Genomic DNA, 22,543 nt, shown 5'->3' with positions numbered 1-22,543 from the left:
TGTGGTTTCTGTTGATTACGTCCAACAGACAAGAATAAAGAGCACAGTGCAGTTTCATGTTGGCATCTTCGCATACATGTCCTCCACTCCTGACCAAAACTACCCCCCTTCTGATGGGTACACGTGCACTCAAGTTATCAGTGACTGTCATGCCCACGCCATTGCGGCTGTGATCTTTGTATCGATTTTGTTGTGGTGAAAATTTGACGATGGTCTGTCCGTACATTGGAGGTATGACTTGCTGTTGGGACCGAAAACGAGTGTCCGCGTCCACGTTTTGCAGGTGTCCGTTTAAGGGGGGGGCAAATATAGAAGGAAAACACTCGAGCAAATGTGTCCGTACATGTCAGGTGTCCGCTCACGCTGGGGGCCGTACATTGCAGGGACTGCTGTACATACAAAGTAAAAAATAAAGTGTCAAGAAATACAAAATAATTGTTTTTACTATGAAGTCTATTGTTTGCTACACATAATAATGCAAAACATAGACAAAAAGAGTAATTGGTTGCTGAATAAGAGACGTTTTAAAGTGTTGTATTTACGTGATGAATGTTGTAACATGGAAACCAAATTCCAACTTTAAACCACCTAAGCCTTCAATCCTTTGTGCATTTTTTTATCAGTTCTGCAGTATTTTTGTGTTCTACCCAACACATTCTAGTTATGAAAGGTAAGGACTTCAACTAATATTGGTAAAAAAATGACATTTGGAACAAAACTAAGGTGAATGTCGCAACACAGAAACGAAATGCTTGAACCACTTTCGGTTCCTATGTGCGACAGACATGAATCTGCACTGTTTGGCCTTTCCTGCTGGCAAAACCCGTCTGACCCAAAATAACTACACAAAACACAATTCGTCAGAGTTTGCTGTATTTGTTGAAAGTTCCTGTTGCGTTCAGATTACCCATTTTAAGTACTTGATGAATGTCGAACATCGACGATCAGAGGATACGAAAACTTCTTGGCTGCTTTGTTCCGCTAAACTTCGCGCTTTGAGAGACTGTTTGCACTCGATATCCTTCCGACACTACATTGTCGCCATCCGCGGTGTGTAAGTTTGTGACAAAGCTTTGCAGGCTCGACAATTAAGTAAAAACCATCTTCAGTCGTAACGTAGGTCAGGAAACGACGCCATGAGTTTCAGCAAATGATATGATTCTGGTGTTTTCTGTGAATATTTGGCTGTGATTCAAAGGACTATTTTCTTGTTCGAACTTCCTGTGCGCCAAAGAGCTAAAAATAGCCGTGATGTGGCAAAGTCATGGAGCACATTGCTGTCCGATGTTCGCGCGTCGAGTCCGGATACGATGCGTTACGACATTCATAATTTTTTGTTCGAAGCCCGTAACTTCAAATTCAGCGTGAGTTTTTGCAAAGATGTGTTGCTACGTCCAATACTGAACTCCTGACTGTCGATTGCAGTAATTTGTTGGTGTTTGCATGTTTGCATTTAGCCATGAGACTGAACATATTGTTGATCACGAAAGTCGTGTAACGCTTCGGCGATCCGGAAACGGCCGAACTTCGCAATTGAAAAGCACACAAAAACAACACCAACGTATAGAAACCATTTTTATTGACATACAACAATGCTTTAATGTCTCAGGAATAGATTCAGATGAAAAAAGTCGTGGTAGAAATAATTTTAATTTACTTTTTCATGATTTCAAATGTGTCACCCCTACTCACTCTCACTGGACCACCATTTCTGAGAGTGACCCATATATGTTTGTGTTGCAAGAAAAAACCCACAACATAGCAGTGGAACCTCCCTTTCAATTAGGACCCCCCCCCCCTCTCCTCCCTCCCCAATTTAAGACAGCCTGCTTTCTGTTCATAAGCTCTGTGAAATTACCCCCATAGTAATTAAAACTCACTCCTTTTATAGATTTGATTTTCTCAGATTTTTGGGAGGTCTTAAAGGAAGGTTTCACTGTACAAACCTCTTTCACAAGAACAATGGCAGGGATGTTAAAGGTTTCACTGTACAAACCTCTTTCACAAGAACAATGGCAGGGATGTTAAAGATTTCACTGTACAAACCTCTTTCACAAGAACAATGGCAGGGATGTTAAAGGTTTCACTGTACAAACCTCTTTCACAAGAACAATAATGGCAGGGATGTTAAAGGTTTCACTGTACAAACCTCTTTCACAAGAACAATTGGCAGGGATGTTAAAGGTTTCACTGTACAAACCTCTTTCACAAGAACAATGGCAGGGATGTTAAAGGTTTCACTGTACAAACCTCTTTCACAAGAACAATTGCAGGGATGTTAAAGGTTTCACTGTACAAACCTCTTTCACAAGAACAATGGCAGGGATGTTAAAGGTTTCACTGTACAAACCTCTTTCACAAGAACAATGGCAGGGATGTTAAAGGTTTCACTGTACAAACCTCTTTCACAAGAACAATGGCAGGGATGTTAAAGGTTTCACTGTACAAACCTCTTTCACAAGAACAATGGCAGGGATGTTAAAGGTTTCACTGTACAAACCTCTTTCACAAGAACAATGGCAGGGATGTTAAAGGTTTCACTGTACAAACCTCTTTCACAAGAACAATGGCAGGGATGTTAAAGGTTTCACTGTACAAACCTCTTTCACAAGAACAATGGCAGGGATGTTAAAGGTTTCACTGTACAAACCTCTTTCACAAGAACAATGGCAGGGATGTTAAAGGTTTCACTGTACAAACCTCTTTCACAAGAACAATGGCAGGGATGTTAAAGGTTTCACTGTACAAACCTCTTTCACAAGAACAATGGCAGGGATGTTAAAGGTTTCACTGTGCAAACCTCTTTCACAAGAACAATGGCAGGGATGTTAAAGGTTTCACTGTACAAACCTCTTTCACAAGAACAATGGCAGGGATGTTAAAGGTTTCACTGTACAACCCTCTTTCGCAAGAACAATGGCAGGGATGTTAAAGGTTTCACTGTACAAACCTCTTTCACAAGAACAATGGCAGGGATGTTAAAGGTTTGAAACATAGCAAGCTTACAAAGGAAGGTTTCACTGAACAAACCTCTTTCACAAGAACAATGGCAGGGATGTTAAAGGTTTGAAACATAGCAAGCTTACAAAGGAAGGTTTCACTGTACAAACCTCTTTCACAAGAAGAATTCTTTCTTTATTTGGTGTTTAACGTCGTTTTCAACCGTTCAAGGTTATATCGCGACGGCACAAGAAGAATGGCAGGGATGTTAAAGGTTTGAAACATAGCAAGCTTACAAAGGAAGGTTTCACTGTACAAACCTCTTTCAAAAGAAGAATGGCACGATGTTAAAAGTTTGAAACACAGCAAGCTTACAAATGAGTATTTTACATACACTCAGGGTCCCCACTGGTTTTTAGAAACAAAATTCCATGACTTTTCCATGACTTTCCATGAGCCTCAATAACATTTTCCATGACTAGATCCACAGGTCGCCATTTCCGAACACGCAAACTGTTTACGTCTTGTCACTGCCAGTTTTGACACTGGCTTGCTTTGCACTGAATTTGAGTCAGTTTCTACGCAGTGTCTCTTCGACAAGCAAGTCAAGCATTTGCTACGCAGTCAGATTATCGGTAATGTTTGCTGGTCCTGTCATTTCACTAAACTGGACCACAGGCGGAAGGTATCGTTCACTGGACCACTACTTTCATAGAAAGACTTTCTATGAAAGTAGTGGTCCAGTGAACGATACCTTCCGCCTGTGACTGGACCAGCCACTGTTTGTATCCATCTGCACTTTCGTAAATTCCGTTTCGTAACCGTCACTGTGACTTGACGAACTGTCATTTTTTCACCGCGATACACAGTTCATTGCGAAGATCTTCCTTGGTAATTCGTTCCAATTCCGCATACTTTTTGTTGTCAAGAAACAACTCGAAAGAAAGTTTCAAACTCATCATCCTCCATCTTGCTTGTCGAAGCGCTAAAGTACTTTATCGATGCAAAAACAAAAGCAGAAAACTTCGACGAAACCGACTCAAATGCAGCGCAGACGACACGACGAGATAACGGAAGGAAGTGAGCCTCGCTTTGGCTCAAGTGCCGTTAAAAATACCGTTATTCTCGTATGCAAATACGAACGAGAAGTTGGTCATACGAACAAGCCTTGTGCTGGCGACGCAAATCGCTGCTGGCTGGCAAAGGGTGGGGGGGAATGGCTGGGCGACAAAAATAGCCGCTGGCGTGCTAAAGGTTAATTTTTTTTTCTTTCTTATTTTTGTTAGATTCCATGACTTTCCATGACTTGAATTGAAATTCCATGACTTTCCAGGCCTGGAAAATTAAAAATCAAATTCCATGACTTTCCAGGTTTTCCATGACCTGTACGAACCCTGTACACTACGTATAAAAGAATCTAACCTGTGAGCTGTCCGAGATGCGTTTGAGCTCCCCCATGACAAAGTCCTTCTCGTCTTGCAGGATGGCCAAGGTCACGTAGGTCTGCTTGTACTTCTCATCCACAGGCAGCGAGTACCACTCGTCCGGGACGTTGATGTACTTGCCCCCGCTCAGCAGCGACGTCGGTTTATGCAGGCTGCTGTCTCCGTTGCCCTTACGATTCTCGTTTCCACGCCCTGTCCCGGAGATCGGATCATCTCGCCAAAGCACCCGTCGTGACCCGTCCCCTAGCTGTCCCAAGGTGGCAAAGTAAAGGTCAAAGTTGGACTCAGACATGGAGTCGAGCTGGGAGGTCTTCTTCTCCTTGGTGTTCAGACTTTTCTCTGCTGCTGCGGCTGAATCGGTGGATGGCACAGACGGGGATGGTGGTGAGGTGAGAGAAGGGAGAGGGGGTACAGGTGGGGGTGATAATACTGCGCTGTTGCTGTTGACTGGTCGCTCTGCTTCAATGTCTCCCCCTGCAGCCTCAGCGGCCGCAGAAACACCCGCTTCCAGCTGCGATGATGGCGCACCCGGATCGTCAATGTCTAGCCAGGGGTCGACAGGCAGGTGGGAGGCTACCGTATCAGCCAGCACTGGAGCGAAGGAGGAGAGAGTGAGAGCAGAGTGGTGGTGGTGGTGGGAATTGCCAAAGTTCGGGTGTCGAGACAGCGTCTTGGCGGCCTCGCGAGAGCGGTCAGTGAGGAGATGCTGAGAGATGGCGTGGTGAATGTGACCCAGGGTTTCTGTGAGCGCCAGGCTCTTGGCCTGGATGTCCCACAGCAGTCCTTTGGACAGCTGTAGCAAGTGCTGCAGGGACAGGTGCCAGGGACCTTCTGTGGACCCAACCCCCTCCCCACTCACACTGCCCTCCTGTAGTTGTGAACCTTCACAGGACTTTGCGGTAGCTGTGGCATCTCCTGTCTTTGAATCGACACTGCTGTCTCCAGAGGCCTTGGCTTTCTTACCAGCCACTCCTGGAGATGCATCATCACAGTCCCCACTATCACCGGTTTGCTTGACAAGCCGTGGCATGTCCACACTACTCCCCCCATCTCTGGCTAAATACCCGTTCACGTCCAAGCCGTTATCTTGACCGGCAGTCCCGTCTGTGGCTCCCCCGTCTTCATCTCTGTGGCTCTGAACTGTCCCTACCTGTTTGAAACTGTCTTGTTTTTCACCAACTTTACCTGTCTTCTCTGCACCACTAGCACACACACTGTTCGTCTTCTCAGTGCTGCCTGCACCAGACTTCTCAGTAATGCTCTTGGCCTTTTCTGCAGAGCTGCCATCAGCACTGTTGACCCCAGCCATCCCAAGCTCTCCTGTCTTCTGTCCCTCAGACTGACCGGTGTCCACATTCTGCGTGGACGTCTGAGACTCGGGGCGGCAGGCGTCCTTGCTGGAGTTGCTGTAGTCTTCCTGCAGGTAGTGCAGCACGGAGAGGTAGTAGTAGGCCCGCACGCAGTCCAGCTGTCTGCAGCGCAGCGCGCCTGTTGACACGCTGGGTTCCTCCTTCAGCTCCGACAGGTAGCGACGCAGACTGAGGTGCTTGCCTCCCCCCTCCACGTCCACCTGGCTCTCAATGTTGATCAGCACGCGCATCGCTGTCGTCTCCTGCTGCAGCTTCAGGGTGTACTTGGGACCTGTAACACCACAGTACGTTGCAACCAGTACAGTGAAACCTCCCACTTAATTCCCCCCGATTTAAGTCTCCCTGCAAATGAGTATATTACGAACACTAAGACCTTACATTTTTAGATTTTATGTTTATTAAGGGCAAAATACATCTGCGCAGCTACCACTACACTACATGCTGCGATAAGGATTATGACGAGTACTTGGCCTGTTTTATTTTCACGCAACGTGTAGCGGGCTGGGAAAAAAAAAGAATCACCTCAATAATCTGCAGTGCGTCGTCTGTCCTGCTGGCATTACATAGGTGAGCGCCGGGCCTAATGTATGTGGATGTACCCCCCATTTTAAAACTTCCTATCTCGTAAGACCTGATTTTCTCAGACTTTGAAGGTATTAAAGGGTTGATTCCTCTACCTATATTTTCCTAAAGGCACAGCAAACAACTAACTCATTCTTTCTTGCTTTACACACTTACAAGATTCTTAGTGTGTCATCCACAGGCTATCACACATTCTACACAACCACACACACAACCTGAATAAATCCTATTTTGGGGGTCAATACAATTCAAAATCCCCCACAAAACCATCAAAACTTGTTGAGAGGACAGTTTCAAGAACAAAAATCTTCAAGGAATCGATCATTATGAGACTAAGATTTCTAAGTTATGGAGACCATGCATGGACGTGTTAATCATTCAGCCTGAGAAATGCACGGTTGCAGACCACCTGGCAATGGGTATCATTCTGAGACTAATGTTACTGAGTTAATGAGACCATGGACGTGTTATCATTCAGTCTGAGAAATGCACGGTTGCACACCACTTGGCAATGGGTATCATTCTGAGACTAATGTTACCGAGTTAATGAGACCATGGATGTGTTATCATTCAGCCTGAGAAATGCACGGTTGCAGACCACCTGGCAATGGGTATCATTATGAGACTAATGTTACTGAGTTAATGAGACCATGGATGTGTTATCATTTCTGTCTGAGAAATGCACGGTTGCAGACCTTGAGGCAGTAAGAGACGACAGAGGGCGGTCAGCAGTTTGTGGTGACCGCCCTCATTGAGTGCAGACAGCGCCCCCAACAGGTGAGAGATGGCTAGCGACGTCTGATTGGTCAGCAATGCCAGCAGCCACAGCGTTATGTCCGCACACACCTGTAGCAAGGCCTGAAACAACACAGAAAAGCCTTTGTCTTGCTTACAATGAATTAAGAACAAGAAGGGCAAAGCCCATACGACTCACATGCTTGACCTAAACCTAGCAATGACATCATACACTAAGAACTGCTTTACACATTTTTCCTACCAAAATACATGTGACATTGACCCAAGGTCAAGGTCATCCAAGGTCATGCAACACAAAGCTGTTAATTCAAGACATAGGAAGTACAATGGTGCTTATTGGCTCTTTCTACCATGAGATATGGTCACTTTTAGTGGTTCACTACCTTATTTAGGTCACATTTCATAAGGGTCAAAGTGACCTTGACCTTGATCATATGTGACCAAATGTGTCTCATGATGAAAGCATAACATGTGCCCCACATAATTTTTAAGTTTGAAACAGTTATCTTCCATAGTTCAGGGTCAAGGTCACTTCAAAATATGTATACAATCCAACTTTGAAGAGCTCCTGTGACCTTGACCTTGAAGCAAGGTAAACCAAACTGGTATCAAAAGATGGGGCTTACTTTGCCCTATATATCATATATAGGTGAGGTATTCAATCTCAAAAACTTCAGAGAAAATGTGAAAAATGTGAAAAATAGCTGTTTTTTAGGCAACATTTATGGCCCCTGCGACCTTGACCTTGAAGCAAGGTCAAGATGCTATGTATGTTTTTTGGGGCCTTGTCATCATACACCATCTTGCCAAATTTGGTACTGATAGACTGAATAGTGTCCAAGAAATATCCAACGTTAAAGTTTTCCGGACGGACGGACGGACGACTCGGGTGAGTACATAGACTCACTTTTGCTTCGCATGTGAGTCAATTGTTTGTTTGTTTATTTGTTGCTTAACGTCCAGCCGACTACGCAGAGCCATATCAGGACGAGGAAGGGGGGGATGAAGGGGGCCACTTGTCAAGCGATTCCTGTTTACAAATGCACTAACCCATTACTTGTGTCCCAGCAGGCTTTAGTAAAACTAAATTAATACCTACTGGAAGATTACCAGTTTCCAGTATGTTAAAATAGGCTTAACCTATCTACTGCTGGACTTACATCAGAACACTAACAAATTAAACTATACATGAATCGCGAGACAAGCGGCAAGAGAAGAGATTTTTGGAAAAAATGCAGGTGAATGAGCAAGAAGGCAGAAAAAAGAAAAGAATTCATGAAGAAAAAGAGAGCATGACAGGAAAGAGGAACCAAAAATCTACCTAAAAGCAAACTAGAAAGCTCCTGCGGTTCCAAAAACAGGAGGGGCCTTTAATTTCATAACCGCAGTGCCCCACTGCGGGAACCAAGAAAGGTATGTTGTTGGAACGTTTGTTATTGACAAAACAATTATTGGAACGTTGGCAGTCTCTTTGTATTTGGATTTACAGTGAATTAGTTACAAGTGACCACAAATTTAGTTTACATGTTAATGTCAAGAGCATATCTTTCTTTATTTGGTGTTTAACGTCGTTTTCAGTCAAGAGCAATGTCTGGTTGGTCAGCGATACTGGAAGCAAAAGCATGATATCAGCCCTCATGCACCTAGCTGATGCCAGACCTGAATTGAACCTCCTTTAATATCTCAAAGAAATACAGTGGAACCCCCTTTTAAGACCTTCAAAAATCGGACAAAATCAGGTCTTAACAAGTCGCGTAAGGCGAAAATACAACATTTAGTCAAGCTCAGTCGAACTCACATAATGAAACTGAACGCATTGCATTTTTTCCGCAAGACCGTACACTCGTAGCATCGTCTGTCCACCGCTCGTGGCAAAGGCAGTGAAATTAACAATCCAGAAAAGTGCGGTAGCGGTTGCGCTGAGGAGGATAGCACCCTTTTCTATATCTCTATTCTTTTTACCTCTCTGAACGTGTTTTTAATCCAAACACATCATATCTATATGTTTTTGGAATCAAGAACGGACAAGGAAAAAAAGACAAATTATAAGAACTTGTACCTTCAATACTAATTACTGCAGAGCTAAAACAGTCTCGACATCAACATTTTGGTTATACATTGACAACCAAACAAATTGAATTCAAATCCATGCTCAATATGGCCACCACTATATAGACAATAATGCAACAAGTACTAAAAAAAACACCCAGAATTGAGAAAAATTTGTTTGTTTGATTTTCAAACTTAATTGTACCAAACAGGCAAAACAACACCAGCTAGCTTGTGACAAAACTCTTCTTGTACAAATGATTTAAGCGGCCAGGGGGTGGGAGGGGGGGAGGTAAGGCCGGACACACAAAGGGTCCTCAAAGCCAACGTACTGCATCATGAATCTGCAAAGGCTGTATGTATGACTGTTGATGGAGAAGAGGTGTGTTTTAATTGCCAAACACAACCAGAAAACTAATTACTTTCAAAATACTGTGTTACCTGCAATTGTCAGACCACAGTGATCGATGCGATTAAAGCACAACCTAAGAGAAGAGAGACTTTCTGTGATCCTTGGGTCAACAGACTGTACCAAAACAGTCATGACATTGGCCAACAGCAACATACACCGACACTTTTGGCTGGTCCTAAAGTGTCCTCTAAACAAAGGTACAGAGGTCATTCGATAAGAGGACACCCTTGGGACAAGCACAAAGTGTCCCTAAATTGCAGGTGCATGCATGGCTATTATTGTTGTGACAGATATTATATCTTGGTAAAGATTAATAGACAATGAGACAACAGAAAGCGTCCTCCAATTGGCTAGGTGTCCTCTCATCAAATGGCCAGACAAAGCAGAGTGTATTACAGTGGAACCCCTTTGAAGACCCCCAACGTAAGACCTTTCCCTTTTTAAGACCTTCGTTTTTCAGGTCATCTGTGCTTAACGTCGGTAAATGTACTTCCGTTTTAAGGCTTCCTCCTTTTTAAGACCTGACTTTCTCAGATTGTAGTAGGTCTTAAAAGGGGGGTTCCACTGTACTTTGCTGGATTTTCAACTGCAGTGGAACCTCCCTTTATAGACCCCCCAAAAAGTAAATGTTAAGGGGCTTATTGTCCGTCAGGTCTTAATTGCCTATATTGGACATGAATTGGTTTATACGATTCGAGTTTTACGCCCTCACGGCTTTTTGATGTTTGCGTGTTTAGGTGGTATCAGCCATCTGCACTTATGGTAGAATGACCAAGATCTTTAACGTGCCATTGTGGTGACACGGGGGTGGGAGATGGATACCGTCTCTGGGTCTGCACATAAAGTTGACCCGTGTCCGTCCCGGCCCGGATTCGAACCAGCGACCTCTCGATCACAAGTCCAGTGCTCTACCACCTGAGCTACCCGGGCCCCCCGACCCCCCAATTTAAGACTTCATCCTTTTTAAGACATTGCTTTTTGAGGTTTTCTGTTCAAAAGTTCTTTAAGTTAACCTCTCTTAATTCTTTTTAAGACCTGATTTTCTCAAGATTAAGGGGGGTTCCCCTGTATGGACAAGCTTTAAGCAGTCACTGAACCAAAGACTTGACACAACGTCCAGCACAAACCGACCTGCTGCGTGTCAAGGTGTGCCTGTCGCCCAGACTGCAGTTGCTGCAGAACGTGGTACGCCAGGTGCAGCTGCTCCGTCTCCATGGTGACACCCAGGTGCAAATGCCAGACTCGCAGGACGTGGTGAGGAAAGGTGTGACCAGCGATGAGATAAGGTTCCCATGGCAACACCGGTTCTGCCTCTTTGGGATCCAAAATGAACTCTGTGGGGAAAGGACCAAAAAAATTCCAAGTAGATTAACCTGAGGGTCACCATGGGGGGGGGGGGGGGGGGGGTCTGTGCTCGTGCACGTTGAGGCCAAAAGTGCCATGCACGGTGATCCACGGTACACGTTATGAAAAAGTTCCATGCACGGTGCACGCCGGACCTCTGTCAGTGCACGGTGCACGCTACGAGAATTTCCCCATTCCCATGCACGTTACGTCCAAAAAGCCCATTCCCGGTGCACGTGGTAAAGCATCACCCCCTCTAACCTAGCAATATATCTAGGCTCTGTAAAATGTCTAGAATCCAGAACTGAAGAATCCTGCGTGACCCACAAGGCTATAATTATATATCCCTTTTATAACATTCTAAAAGTCACATTTCTCACCTTTTTCCCTCTCTCTCTTTACTTTCTGTTTCTCTATTATTTACACACAACTTTACTTGGTGTTACAAAGCACAGGAGGATATGTAAAGTATTCACCTGGGATTCTCAGTTTATCGACATGTGTTCGCTCTCTTTTCTTTCTCTATTTAATATCTATTTACACATAACTTATAGGCATGGGGGACAGGTAAAGTACTCGCCTGGCATTCTTAGTTCGTCAGCATGTGTTGTTCCGGGTAGCGGCACAACATTTTTTACTTTTTCTTAGTTCGGTCTCTTTCCTTTCTCAGTTTATTTACTATTTGCACACAACTTGTAGACAAGGGGGATAGGTAAAGTAATCACCTGGGATTCCCAGACTGTCGGCAGGTGTGGTGTCCCAGGTGGCGGCAGCACAACACTCTTCTGTGGCCACCAGGTCTGGCGACAACGTCATCAGTTCTCGCATCACCATCTCATGCACACTCACGTAGGGAATGAACACCTGCAGCATTCAACAAAGTCTGTTTAACAATACACACAATTCAGAGGTACATGTATCACTTTTGCACTTTATTAAAACATACCAGTAAAACAACAACAACAACAACCAAACAAACAAACCAACAACAACAAAAAAGAAACAGAACAAGAAAAAAAGTAAACACAAAAACAGCAACAAAAACAGCATATTAACATCAAGGGCTTTCTTCAAGAAGTGGCAATGACAATGTGTTAAAATTTTAAACTAATTAACACAACAATGGGAAACATTTCCACAGTTGACAGAAAAATTCTGGTGAGATTATAACAGACACCGATGGAGGTAAAAGCATCTTCTTTGTACAGATTTGCCCAAACCCCCAGACTAGACCCATAAAAGTTGGTGATACTTATAGTTGAAAAATGTGTGTGAGGTGGAGGGGGGGGGGAGAGAGGGGGGGGGGGGGGGGGGTGTTGGGGGGAGGAGAAGCGGGGGGGAGGCAATTCCAGCACCTTGGAATTAGGCAGGGATTGTCTGTGGTACATTGGTGATATATGCTATATAGTGTATTATACAATATATGGCCTTTCTGGGAGGGGCATGGGAGGAGGGGTCTTAACATTTATAACCCAGTGAAAAATTGTATTCAACAATGCAGGGTTCGACACTAGCGGAGGCGGGGGGCGGAACGCCCCAGAGTTTTGTGTTCCGCCCCAAACATTGCCGAAGCTTGGGGCCCACTCCGCCCCAGGATAAATTCCAACAATGACAAACCGAAAATTCTAATGCCAGAGCCAATCACTAAAAATCGCCAGTCAAAGTCGTCACTGAAATTTGCGTTACGATCAATGCCGCAGTCAAGAAAAAAACACATTCAAATCGTCGAAGGACAATGTCGTAAGGGAAATAACTCCCAGATTGCGCTCTTTAGCGTGAGAGATAAGTATCGCCTTCAAATGCCAAACGCAAAATGTGGCGACACTTCCCTGGTGTAAAAAGACATGGAAATGAAGATGAAGAACAGGGTGGAGAGAAACGAAAAAAGGAGACCATGCAGCCAAAAGCGCAAAGCGCTGTCGTAATTTCAATGTCAAATGGTTGAAAGAATTTCCCTGGCTTCAGTACGATGAAGAAAAACAGACAATGCATTGCCGCACGTGAATACTGAGAGTGGGCCCCAGATTTTTTTTTTCCGCCCCAGCAATTTCCATCTCTGGGGCCAGTGTGGCCCCAGGCCAAATAAGTTAATGTCGACCCCTGCAATGTTTTTGGAAAAAAATTAGACCAAATTATCACGTCACAAGGCCACTAGATAAGATGGCCTGTTTCATCAGTACATCATAGTTACAAGGCTAGATAAGATAGCCTATATGTACCTTGAGAGGCTGGTGCTCATTGAGGAATTCCAAACACTGGTTCCACTGGTGGTTGAGCAGGTAGCGCGTCACCGCCTGGCTGGCCAACAGCTGTCCTTGCTGCTTCTCATTGGCCACCAGAGTCATGTTACATGCCGCCTGCAGCGAGGACTGGTCGCTGCGTCGGGTGATCACCTGGGCAGCGTCCTTAATGCTTTTCATGGCCAGGTAACTGTAGACAAAGAAAAGAAGCAGAGTCATAAAACAACCTGTGCCGGTAATATCATAGGACACACTTGGATTTAGCCGAAAGTGTTCCAATACAAGTATTTCAATGTTCTCTTAGAGTGCATGTATTTTCGACTGACGAGAAACAGTCTTTCCTGTGAGTAATACTAGTACTCTTAATTGTTTTTAAATGCATTATTGGAGGAATCTCACAGACACAGACACACTAATTCCTTTTATCTCTCTTAGCCAATGAACACTGCAGGAGCTGCACATATATGCATGTACACCAGAAGAAATGTATAAATACTGACAGAAACATGTAGCAGCAGATTTCACAACTTACCATTTTGCTGCCTGCTCATAGGCTCCTTCAAGCATGAGCTGCTGCGACCACTCGGTGTACAGGTCTTCCAGAACCGGATCAAGAGGAGACAACCTGACTCGTGCCAAGGCCACAGCCTCCCTGTTCGGACATACAAATGCAACAATAAATAACACACGGGAAGAAAAAAAAGTGCTAAGTTACAGTAGTGGATACATTGCAGCATGAGAACATAATGTACCGTATCATAAATAATGATGAATCTCTATTCAAGGCCCCAAACTGTACTTGTCCCTCGCCCCAACAGCCCTCCTCTGCATTAAAACATAGGTCTTAATACAGTAGTCCCTTCCATTTCCGGCCCTTTCCTGGGCGTGAACCTGCCCGGAGCGGCCAGCTTTCCCATGACTAATGAGTTTTCCTTCTATAATTGACTCTTAATGGCCGTTAACCTGTCTGACGCGGTCAACGGTCACTGATTTTTGCCCAAAGGTGCCCCTCTTACTCGACAGGAGCGGCCACTTGTCACTTTCGCGGGCGAGCGCCTGTGGTGTGTGTGTGTGTGTGTGTGTGTGTGTGTTGTGTGCACAGACGGCACAGCACGAGCAGACGACATGAATACTTACGCATGCGCAAACTGTAAATACAGACATGCGCATACATGTACATTTACGGCAGTCACTTCCGGATCGATCACAGCTGATGTGAGTTTGAAACACTTGTTTATCTGACACTCAAATACATATATAATAATCCAAACAACACACATAGAAACATACGAAACAATAGCTTAGCCAGGACGATCGAGTTAAACACGCAAATAATTAAGATGTATAAACGAAAGCAAAACTAACAGAGACAATGAATCGGCGGCTCATGGATGATCGCTTTCTTTTCTTCATGAAAACTTGATCGTGTTTTTGGGGTTTTTTTGGAGGAGGAGGGGGCCTGTAATGGACGGCCACCTGATATTTGCGGTCACCTTTGCAATGACTAATGGGTGACCGGATATGGCAGGTACTACTGTACCATGAAATGAGCCAAAAACCAAGAAAGAAAAACAAAGTATCTCAGAGGGACTTACAGTACAATTACCATATCACCCCTCCCTCCACGAACCTCAAACAGGATCGATTTACTTCCTTTCCAATACATTGATTTAAACACTAACATTTTCTTCTTGTTCAGTAATATGACCTGAAACCAGTTACCACCGACAACAGGTCAAGAAAACCTGAAGTGATCGCTCCATGACCTGATTTAAAGACAAATACGGTTCAACCTAAGTTATATATTCTCTGCACGAACTTTGTCAATCTTTTAACCCTCTGGGTCTCTACCATCTGCAACAGTTACATATTCACAACAAAATCTTTGACCTATCTTTTTTTTTTTTTTCATTTTCCATTATTGAACTGCTCATCACAGCTACGGAACCACCACACAATTAATCCTACTATAATTTTCTTTATGCCAAGGTCTTTAGCACCTAAAACAGTACCATATTCAGGACACAATCTTTGTTCTATTTATAACTTCTTCCCCCTTCCTCTTCTGCCCACAATAGAATAAAGTGACAGATCCACAGCAAAATCAATCATCTTTTTTTTTTTAATCCAAACTCTCTGCCATCTTTAACAGGAAATTACACTAAACATACTCAAAACAAAATCTTTGATCTAATTTTGTTTCCCATTTTGCAACAGCCCAAAACAGTGTTACATATTCACAGCAAAATAAATCCTAGTGCAGTCGAACCTGCCCCCTCTTGATAATGACCCCCTGCCCAAAGGATCACATAGCTAGCTGCCAACCTTCTCAAGTCAAAATCGAGGAGCCAGGGCCAGGGGGACCGTTTAGTCTTGAATATGAGCAGGGAGAAGTTGTAAATCCGGGACGGTTGGCAGCTTTAATGGACTATCACTAACTAGATTCTTTCCTATATAATCCAGCTATCAATCAGGACTTGCTGACTATGCGGACAACTTTTAGTTGGTCCTTTGGGTGGCTGTTACAGACAGGTTCAACTGTATTCTGTTTTTTTGTAATCCCCAGGATTTTCACCACCTAGAAAAGTTACTTATTCCCCCCTCTGCTTCTTTACCTCTGTAAACTTGTAGGGGTAGTTATTTTTCGATAATCACCCAGCAACCAAACAAATAACGACCCAGCAACAGCCTGAATCCTCGATAGTGCAATGGGTTGAGAGGTTGTTCTGTTTCGGTACTACTTTTTGCGACTGAAAAGTTCCGAACGCTCTAATGTACGAAGTATACATCTCTGGAGCAAACAATACAAACATACCGCATTTAAATTAACAACTACAGGCCTGAACACATGAATCTCCATATAAAATCCATGAGTTCGGTTGTTTTCTGAATCTCATCTGCCGTTCATCACAAGCAATTTCCCAAGGCAAGTAACTCATACTTTGTCTAGCGACAAGAGTAGTTCCCCTTCTTTTCACTCAGTTCCTTCGACAACAGACTGCAATCCGACGGTCAGTTTTCAACAATATTTCATTTAATAAACAGATCACACGCAACCAAATGCACACATCTCATCAATTTAAACAACATAAAGGGGTTTCATACACTATTTTCCCCAGAAAACTGAACTTCATACAGTTTTTAACGTTGGAACACGGGTGCAAAAGTTCGTCTGCTAGTCCCATTTGACGAAAAAACATTATCCTTGGCGATACCAAAACATATACAGAACACACAATATCTGCCTTTGCCGCCACAGCAGAATAACAGCATATCTATGTACTTGATTTTAGCCCAAAATAGGAAAACTGACAAGAAGTGTTAACAGAATGGAATGATTTGCACGGAACTATACAACCGCGCATTAATCGATCGCCTGCGCAGGTTGACTGGTTGAGAGAATAGGATTCGATCAAACTTTCGCAAAAAAACTCCTCTTTTCTTTAAATAACTGAAGAAAGGAGGAATAAAGAGGTTACACACCTCGTCTCAGTGATTATAAAAAATAATGGTCTCAGTTCGCGGTCATGAAAAAGCTCGCTAAAGCTCGCATTTTTCATGATCCGCTAACTTCGACCATTATTTTTAATAATCACTGAGACTCGGCGTGTAACCTCTACATATTCACCCCATAATCTCTGTCCTGATTTTATATTTATTTCACCTCCCCCTGCCCACAAACCTTACTTATCTAAAGCAGGGACCTATATTTAGATATAGGTCTATGTCTAAAGCTATAGTTATACTATTATCACTTTTTAAGTCCCCTTTCTCTGATGCCCACAACAGTAACATATTGACAACAACAATATGTTTCAGATTTCTTTGTTCTCGGTTTTGCAACTGCTCACAACAGTTTCATTAATAACCACATGACAATAATCCTAATATTGTTCTGTAATTCCCCCTTTCTCCCCTGCCAACAAGTCCATATCCACAACAAAATTAATCTTAGGATTATTTTCTTTGTAATCCCCAGGTCTGTCAGTCAAAGCAGGAAGTTGGCACCATATGGTGACAGACTAATTGTGGCAGCACAGGCAGCACGTTTATAATGAGAGTGACCTAGGTGATTATAGCTTCAAGCCACGAAGTACAGCTGCACGTGGCTACATAGCAGGAAGTTTAAATGTTACGTCTCTGTCACCACAAGCCAGCCAACCATCTTCCTCGATAGCTGGGTCAAGCGCTGCTAAATTAAGATCATCTCACTGCAAGAGAAGAAGGAACAATTGAACTGGGAAAAGATGAAGGGAGGGGGGGAGGGGGGGGGTGTCGTGTTAGAGCTTGGGGATGGACTGACTAGATGAAAGCAGAGGGGTTGGGGGTGGGAGTGGGGTGGATGTATAATTGGAGAAGGGGTGGGTGTTGAAGGCATGGACGATGCATTAGACGCCTCAGGAAAGGTGATTGGGGGTGGGGGTGGGAGAGGGATTGAGAGGAAATGTCAAGGAGTCGGAACACTGGGTATTTTTGTGGCAACGTGCTACTTGCAACGTGACAAGTCTTGTTCAACACACAAAGCGAAACCGCACTGGTGTCTCACGTTACCACCCCCCCTCCCCCACCACACACACATAACCGCATTGACAACGTCTCCCACAGACAGTGATTTCTTTGCCAATCGCCGTGTCCATTTGGTTTCATGTCATTGTGTTGTCTTTTCTTCTGCTTTAATTGTCCAACTAAATACGAGAGAGAGAGAGAGAGAGAGAGAGAGAAAGAGAGGGAGAGAAAGAGAGGGAGAGAGAGAATTGAATTGAACTTTATTTAACAAGGATTAAGATTTAAGGCTACGCCTTTTCTTACAATCTGTCCTTGGGACGCATAGACACACAATTATATAGTTACAAAATTAAAAATTAAAAATTAAAAAGTTAACCAACAAAAGAAGGTCGGAAAACGTGATAATAAAGATGACGATGATGATGATGATAATGATGATGATGATGATGATGAAGATGAGGGATGAAGAGCATACATATGTGGTTATTCATAAAATCAAATGCATACTATGCAGGTAATTATAAATATAAGCTGGTAGCAATCGAACATGTAGCAATAGTGTAACAAAAATATGTTCAGAATATACAATGCACAGCATATCTTTGACGTCAAAAGGCGTTAAACTACTCAGACATTAAGTGGTTTTTAACACATTTTTTAAAACTTTTTAATGACTTTAAGTGCTTAAAGGATGATGGAAGTGAATTCCAAACTGAAGTACCCGAAAAAGCAAGACTGGTCTTATACAGGTCAATTCATGGAATTGGTGGGATCAAGTTGACCGACCCATATCTGTGGGTAGAGAGAGAGAGAGAGAGAGAGAGAGAGAGAGAAGTCTGAAGTCTGAATGTTTTAATGAGTATGCCTTGGGCCCTTTTCAAGGAGATGAGCACATCTCAAGCACCAGCATACAAATGCACATAGTGAACAAAAACAAGAACATCCTACAGTGGAACCCCTCTCTAGCGACCTTGAAAATGTTGACAAAAATCGATCCTTATGGAGGGGGGTCCTTACAGAGGGAGGGGGCGGGGCCACAAAGAAAGTCACCTCAGATTTTCTTAAAAAAAAGAAAACAGAGAAGTTTGAGTTGCTGACGACCGTTTCCTCAAGCAAACTGCTTCGATTTCATGTTTGACATTGTCGATGGTGTCCACCAGTTCTGGTGCATGTTTCAATGCAAAAAGAGTTAGTTTCTGAGCAAGCATTTCTTTACAGCAGTCCTTGCAATGGATGAAAGCCCTCCGAGAAAGAGAGTGAAAAATCGGCCACCGTTCTCAGCATCGCGTATCTGTGTGTAACCTCTTTCATTGACAAGATACAGGCAAATCCGGATAAGACGAAATTGAAGGGACCGAATTGTTATTGTGTCCTATCCGAAATTTCGACTTGGTCATAGTACCGTGAACTACGAAAAAAATCAAAGAGACCGCTTGAGTATCAGTCAAACAACTTGTGATAATGCATGTTTCAGCTACTAGGTACTGCCCTGCCTTTGATCTGGCCCACACACAGATTTCCACTCTGTTAAACTCGGTCACTGACCGGTCACTGACCCCCATGCAGGAAGTGTTTCCTCTCTCAGATATGACAGGGGAACCACCTCTCATGGCAAAAACTAGGTCATTGACCCCTGGGAAGAAGGTCGTGTCTGTAAACAAGGCCACCCAATGCCTTTGATCTGGCCGCACACACAGAGCACACAAGACTGAACAAAGACTGAATGAGAGGCAACCCACAATTTGAATTCTTCTGCTTCCGTATAGTAACCACGTGGTTCACCCGTGAACACACACTGTGAGTACCACTCGCCTCTCCTTACTCCTCGCCCCCTCCTAACTTCACTTCATACTTTATGTTATTGCGTGCCGACTGACCAGTCGGTGTGGCGTCCGTGTAGAGAAGAAGGGAATAAGGTTACACAATGCGCTAGTGTGAGACGCCAAGTTTCGTGTTTCGAGTTGCTGTAGTAAATATAGAGTAAATTTTGTCTTTGGGACTGACTTTCTGTTGTGTGCTATCCGTCTTTCGACTTACGAAAGAGAAATCCCATTTCGAGCTCAGGGTACTTTGTACACATAGATAAAGAGGGATAATTCCGGACCAGAATTTCTTTGTGTGCTAAGCGAATTTTTGACTTAACCGTTTGTGAGTTAGCTGGATTTGCCTGTACTCTTGTTTCCCTGCAGCCTTGACCAGTGAGTCGGTTACCTAATCTGTGAACCCTTCAGTTGTGTTGCTTTGTCAAAAGTTAGACACAGTCAACTAGTTTTGCTCTGAGTGAACAGTGCAGCTGGCCTCAATTAGCCGGTGACACCTCTCTGGCCACAGCAGTCTAGGCGCAGTCCTAGCACGCGCCATCGCAGTCTTCGCACGTGGCAGTAGGAGGAGGGGCTTAGCTAGCCGTTTGTGCAGTAACCATGTCGGTATCAATTAAGCTCCACCGCGGCTTCGGTCCCAGTGTGTTATTTTGACCTGCCATGGCTGCGGTCAAGAACTTTCCCACCGTCGGTAGCAGACTATCAAGTTTCCAAACGCTGACAACTCCGAAGACTCTGTGGAGAGAATTTCTCTCTGTGTAGGGCTGCAGAGGTTTGATGTAGGCTACAGATTTCCCTGTGTCACTGCTCAAACCAGGCCCGTTTTTATATTTAGTCAAGTTTTGACTAAATATTTTAACATCGAGGGGGAATCGAAACGAGGGTCGTGGTGTATGTGCGTGCGTGTGTGCGTGTGTGTGTGTGTGTGTGTGTGTAGAGCGATTCAGACTAAACTACTGGACCGATCTTTATGAAATTTGACATGAGAGTTCCTGGGTATGAAATCCCCGAACGTTTTTTTCATTTTTTTGATAAATGTCTTTGATGACGTCATATCCGGCTTTTCGTGAAAGTTGAGGCGGCACTGTCACGCCCTCATTTTTCAACCAAATTGGTTCAAATTTTGGTCAAGTAATCTTCGACGAAGCCCGGGGTTCGGTATTGCATTTCAGCTTGGTGGCTTAAAAATTAATTAATGACTTTGGTCATTAAAAATCTGAAAATTGTAAAAAAAAATTAAAATTTATAAAACGATCCAAATTTACGTATATCTTATTCTCCATCATTTGCTGATTCCAAAAACATATAAATATGTTATATTCGGATTAAAAACAAGCTCTGAAAATTAAATATATAAAAATTATTATCAAAATTAAATTGTCCAAATCAATTTAAAAACACTTTCATCTTATTCCTTGTCGGTTCCTGATTCCAAAAACATATAGATATGATATGTTTGGATTAAAAACACGCTCAGAAAGTTAAAACAAAGAGAGGTACAGAAAAGCGTGCTATCCTTCTTAGCGCAACTACTACCCCGCTCTTCTTGTCAATTTCACTGCCTTTGCCATGAGCGGTGGACTGACGATGCTACGAGTATACGGTCTTGCTGAAAAATGGCAGCTACTTGACTAAATATTGTATTTTCGCCTTACGCGACTTGTTTATATTTAGTCAAGTTTTGACTAAATATTTTAACATCGAGGGGGAATCGAAACGAGGGTCGTGGTGTATGTGCGTGTGTGCGTGTGTGCGTGTGTGTGTGTAGAGCGATTCAGACTAAACTACTGGACCGATCTTTATGAAATTTGACATGAGAGTTCCTGGGTATGAAATCCCCGAACGTTTTTTTCATTTTTTTGATAAATGTCTTTGATGACGTCATATCCGGCTTTTCGTGAAAGTTGAGGCGGCACTGTCACGCCCTCATTTTTCAACCAAATTGGTTGAAATTTTGGTCAAGTAATCTTCGACGAAGCCCGGACTTCGGTATTGCATTTCAGCGTGGTGGCTTAAAAATTAATTAATGACTTTGGTCATTAAAAATCTGAAAATTGTAAAAAAAATATTTTTTTTATAAAACGATCCAAATTTACATTTATCTTATTCTCCATCATTTGCTGATTCCAAAAACATATAAATATGTTATATTTGGATTAAATACAAGCTCTGAAAATTAAATATATAAAAATTATTATCAAAATTAAATTGTCGAAATCAATTCAAAAACACTTTCATCTTATTCCTTGTCGGTTCCTGATTCCAAAAACATATAGATATGATATGTTTGGATTAAAAACACGCTCAGAAAGTTAAAACAAAGAGAGGTACAGAAAAGCGTGCTATCCTTCTTAGCGCAACTACTACCCCGCTCTTCTTGTCAATTTCACTGCCTTTGCCATGAGCGGTGGACTGACGATGCTACGAGTATACGGTCTTGCTGAAAAATGGCATTGCGTTCAGTTTCATTCTGTGAGTTCGACAGCTACTTGACTAAATATTGTATTTTCACCTTACGCGACTTGTTTTAAACTTCGAGCACAGAAAGACTGATCAAAGTTTACTCAGCTGAAAGGTTGAAAGATACATATCTGACCAAGTGCAGGCTTTCTGAACTTTTTGAATCATTATGACTTATGCTCAGCAATAACAGACACATACACACACACTGACACACACACACACACACACACACACACACACACACACACACACACACACACACACACACACACACACACACACACACACAGTCACACATATATATATACACACATATAACACAACAAGCTAAGCTCACACTTAAAGCCTACACCTATACATATGTACATCTAGAAAGGAATGGTTTTTCATGTTCTGTCAAGGTCATAAAATGGCTTATACCCTTAGTAGGAATGTAAGACAAAGTAAAGAATACCCCCACAAAATTCGAGGAGGTAAATGAGGACGGGATAGGGGTATGACTTTAAATTACAACAGTATCGGGGAGCGTGTCTTTAGTGCGTGCACGTGCTTCTGACACTGAGATTATGCTTTAAATGTCTTCCGTGTTTGTATGAGTTGTATCACGAAACAACAA

At 43.2% G+C, this 22,543-nt stretch overlaps 1 protein-coding gene across 2 annotated transcripts in view; it reads right to left on the bottom strand.

The window, feature by feature from the left end:
* Nucleotides 1–22,543, bottom strand: part of LOC138969334 (uncharacterized) — a 161,748-nt gene that overhangs the window by 4,833 nt on the left and 134,372 nt on the right. For both annotated transcript variants that reach the window (XM_070342104.1, XM_070342103.1), the window contains exons 5-10: nt 13,671–13,790; nt 13,118–13,328; nt 11,624–11,762; nt 10,686–10,888; nt 7,033–7,195; nt 4,363–6,026 (exon numbers count right to left, since the gene is read on the bottom strand). In XM_070342104.1, coding sequence (XP_070198205.1) covers nt 4,363–6,026; nt 7,033–7,195; nt 10,686–10,888; nt 11,624–11,762; nt 13,118–13,328; nt 13,671–13,790 — 2,500 coding nt within the window. The remainder of the gene's footprint in view (nt 1–4,362; nt 6,027–7,032; nt 7,196–10,685; nt 10,889–11,623; nt 11,763–13,117; nt 13,329–13,670; nt 13,791–22,543) is intronic.

The sequence above is a fragment of the Littorina saxatilis genome, linkage group LG6 (assembly GCF_037325665.1).
Source record: "Littorina saxatilis isolate snail1 linkage group LG6, US_GU_Lsax_2.0, whole genome shotgun sequence".
Lineage (NCBI taxonomy): Eukaryota > Metazoa > Mollusca > Gastropoda > Littorinimorpha > Littorinidae > Littorina > Littorina saxatilis.
This window is presented reverse-complemented; position numbering and strand designations above follow the sequence as displayed.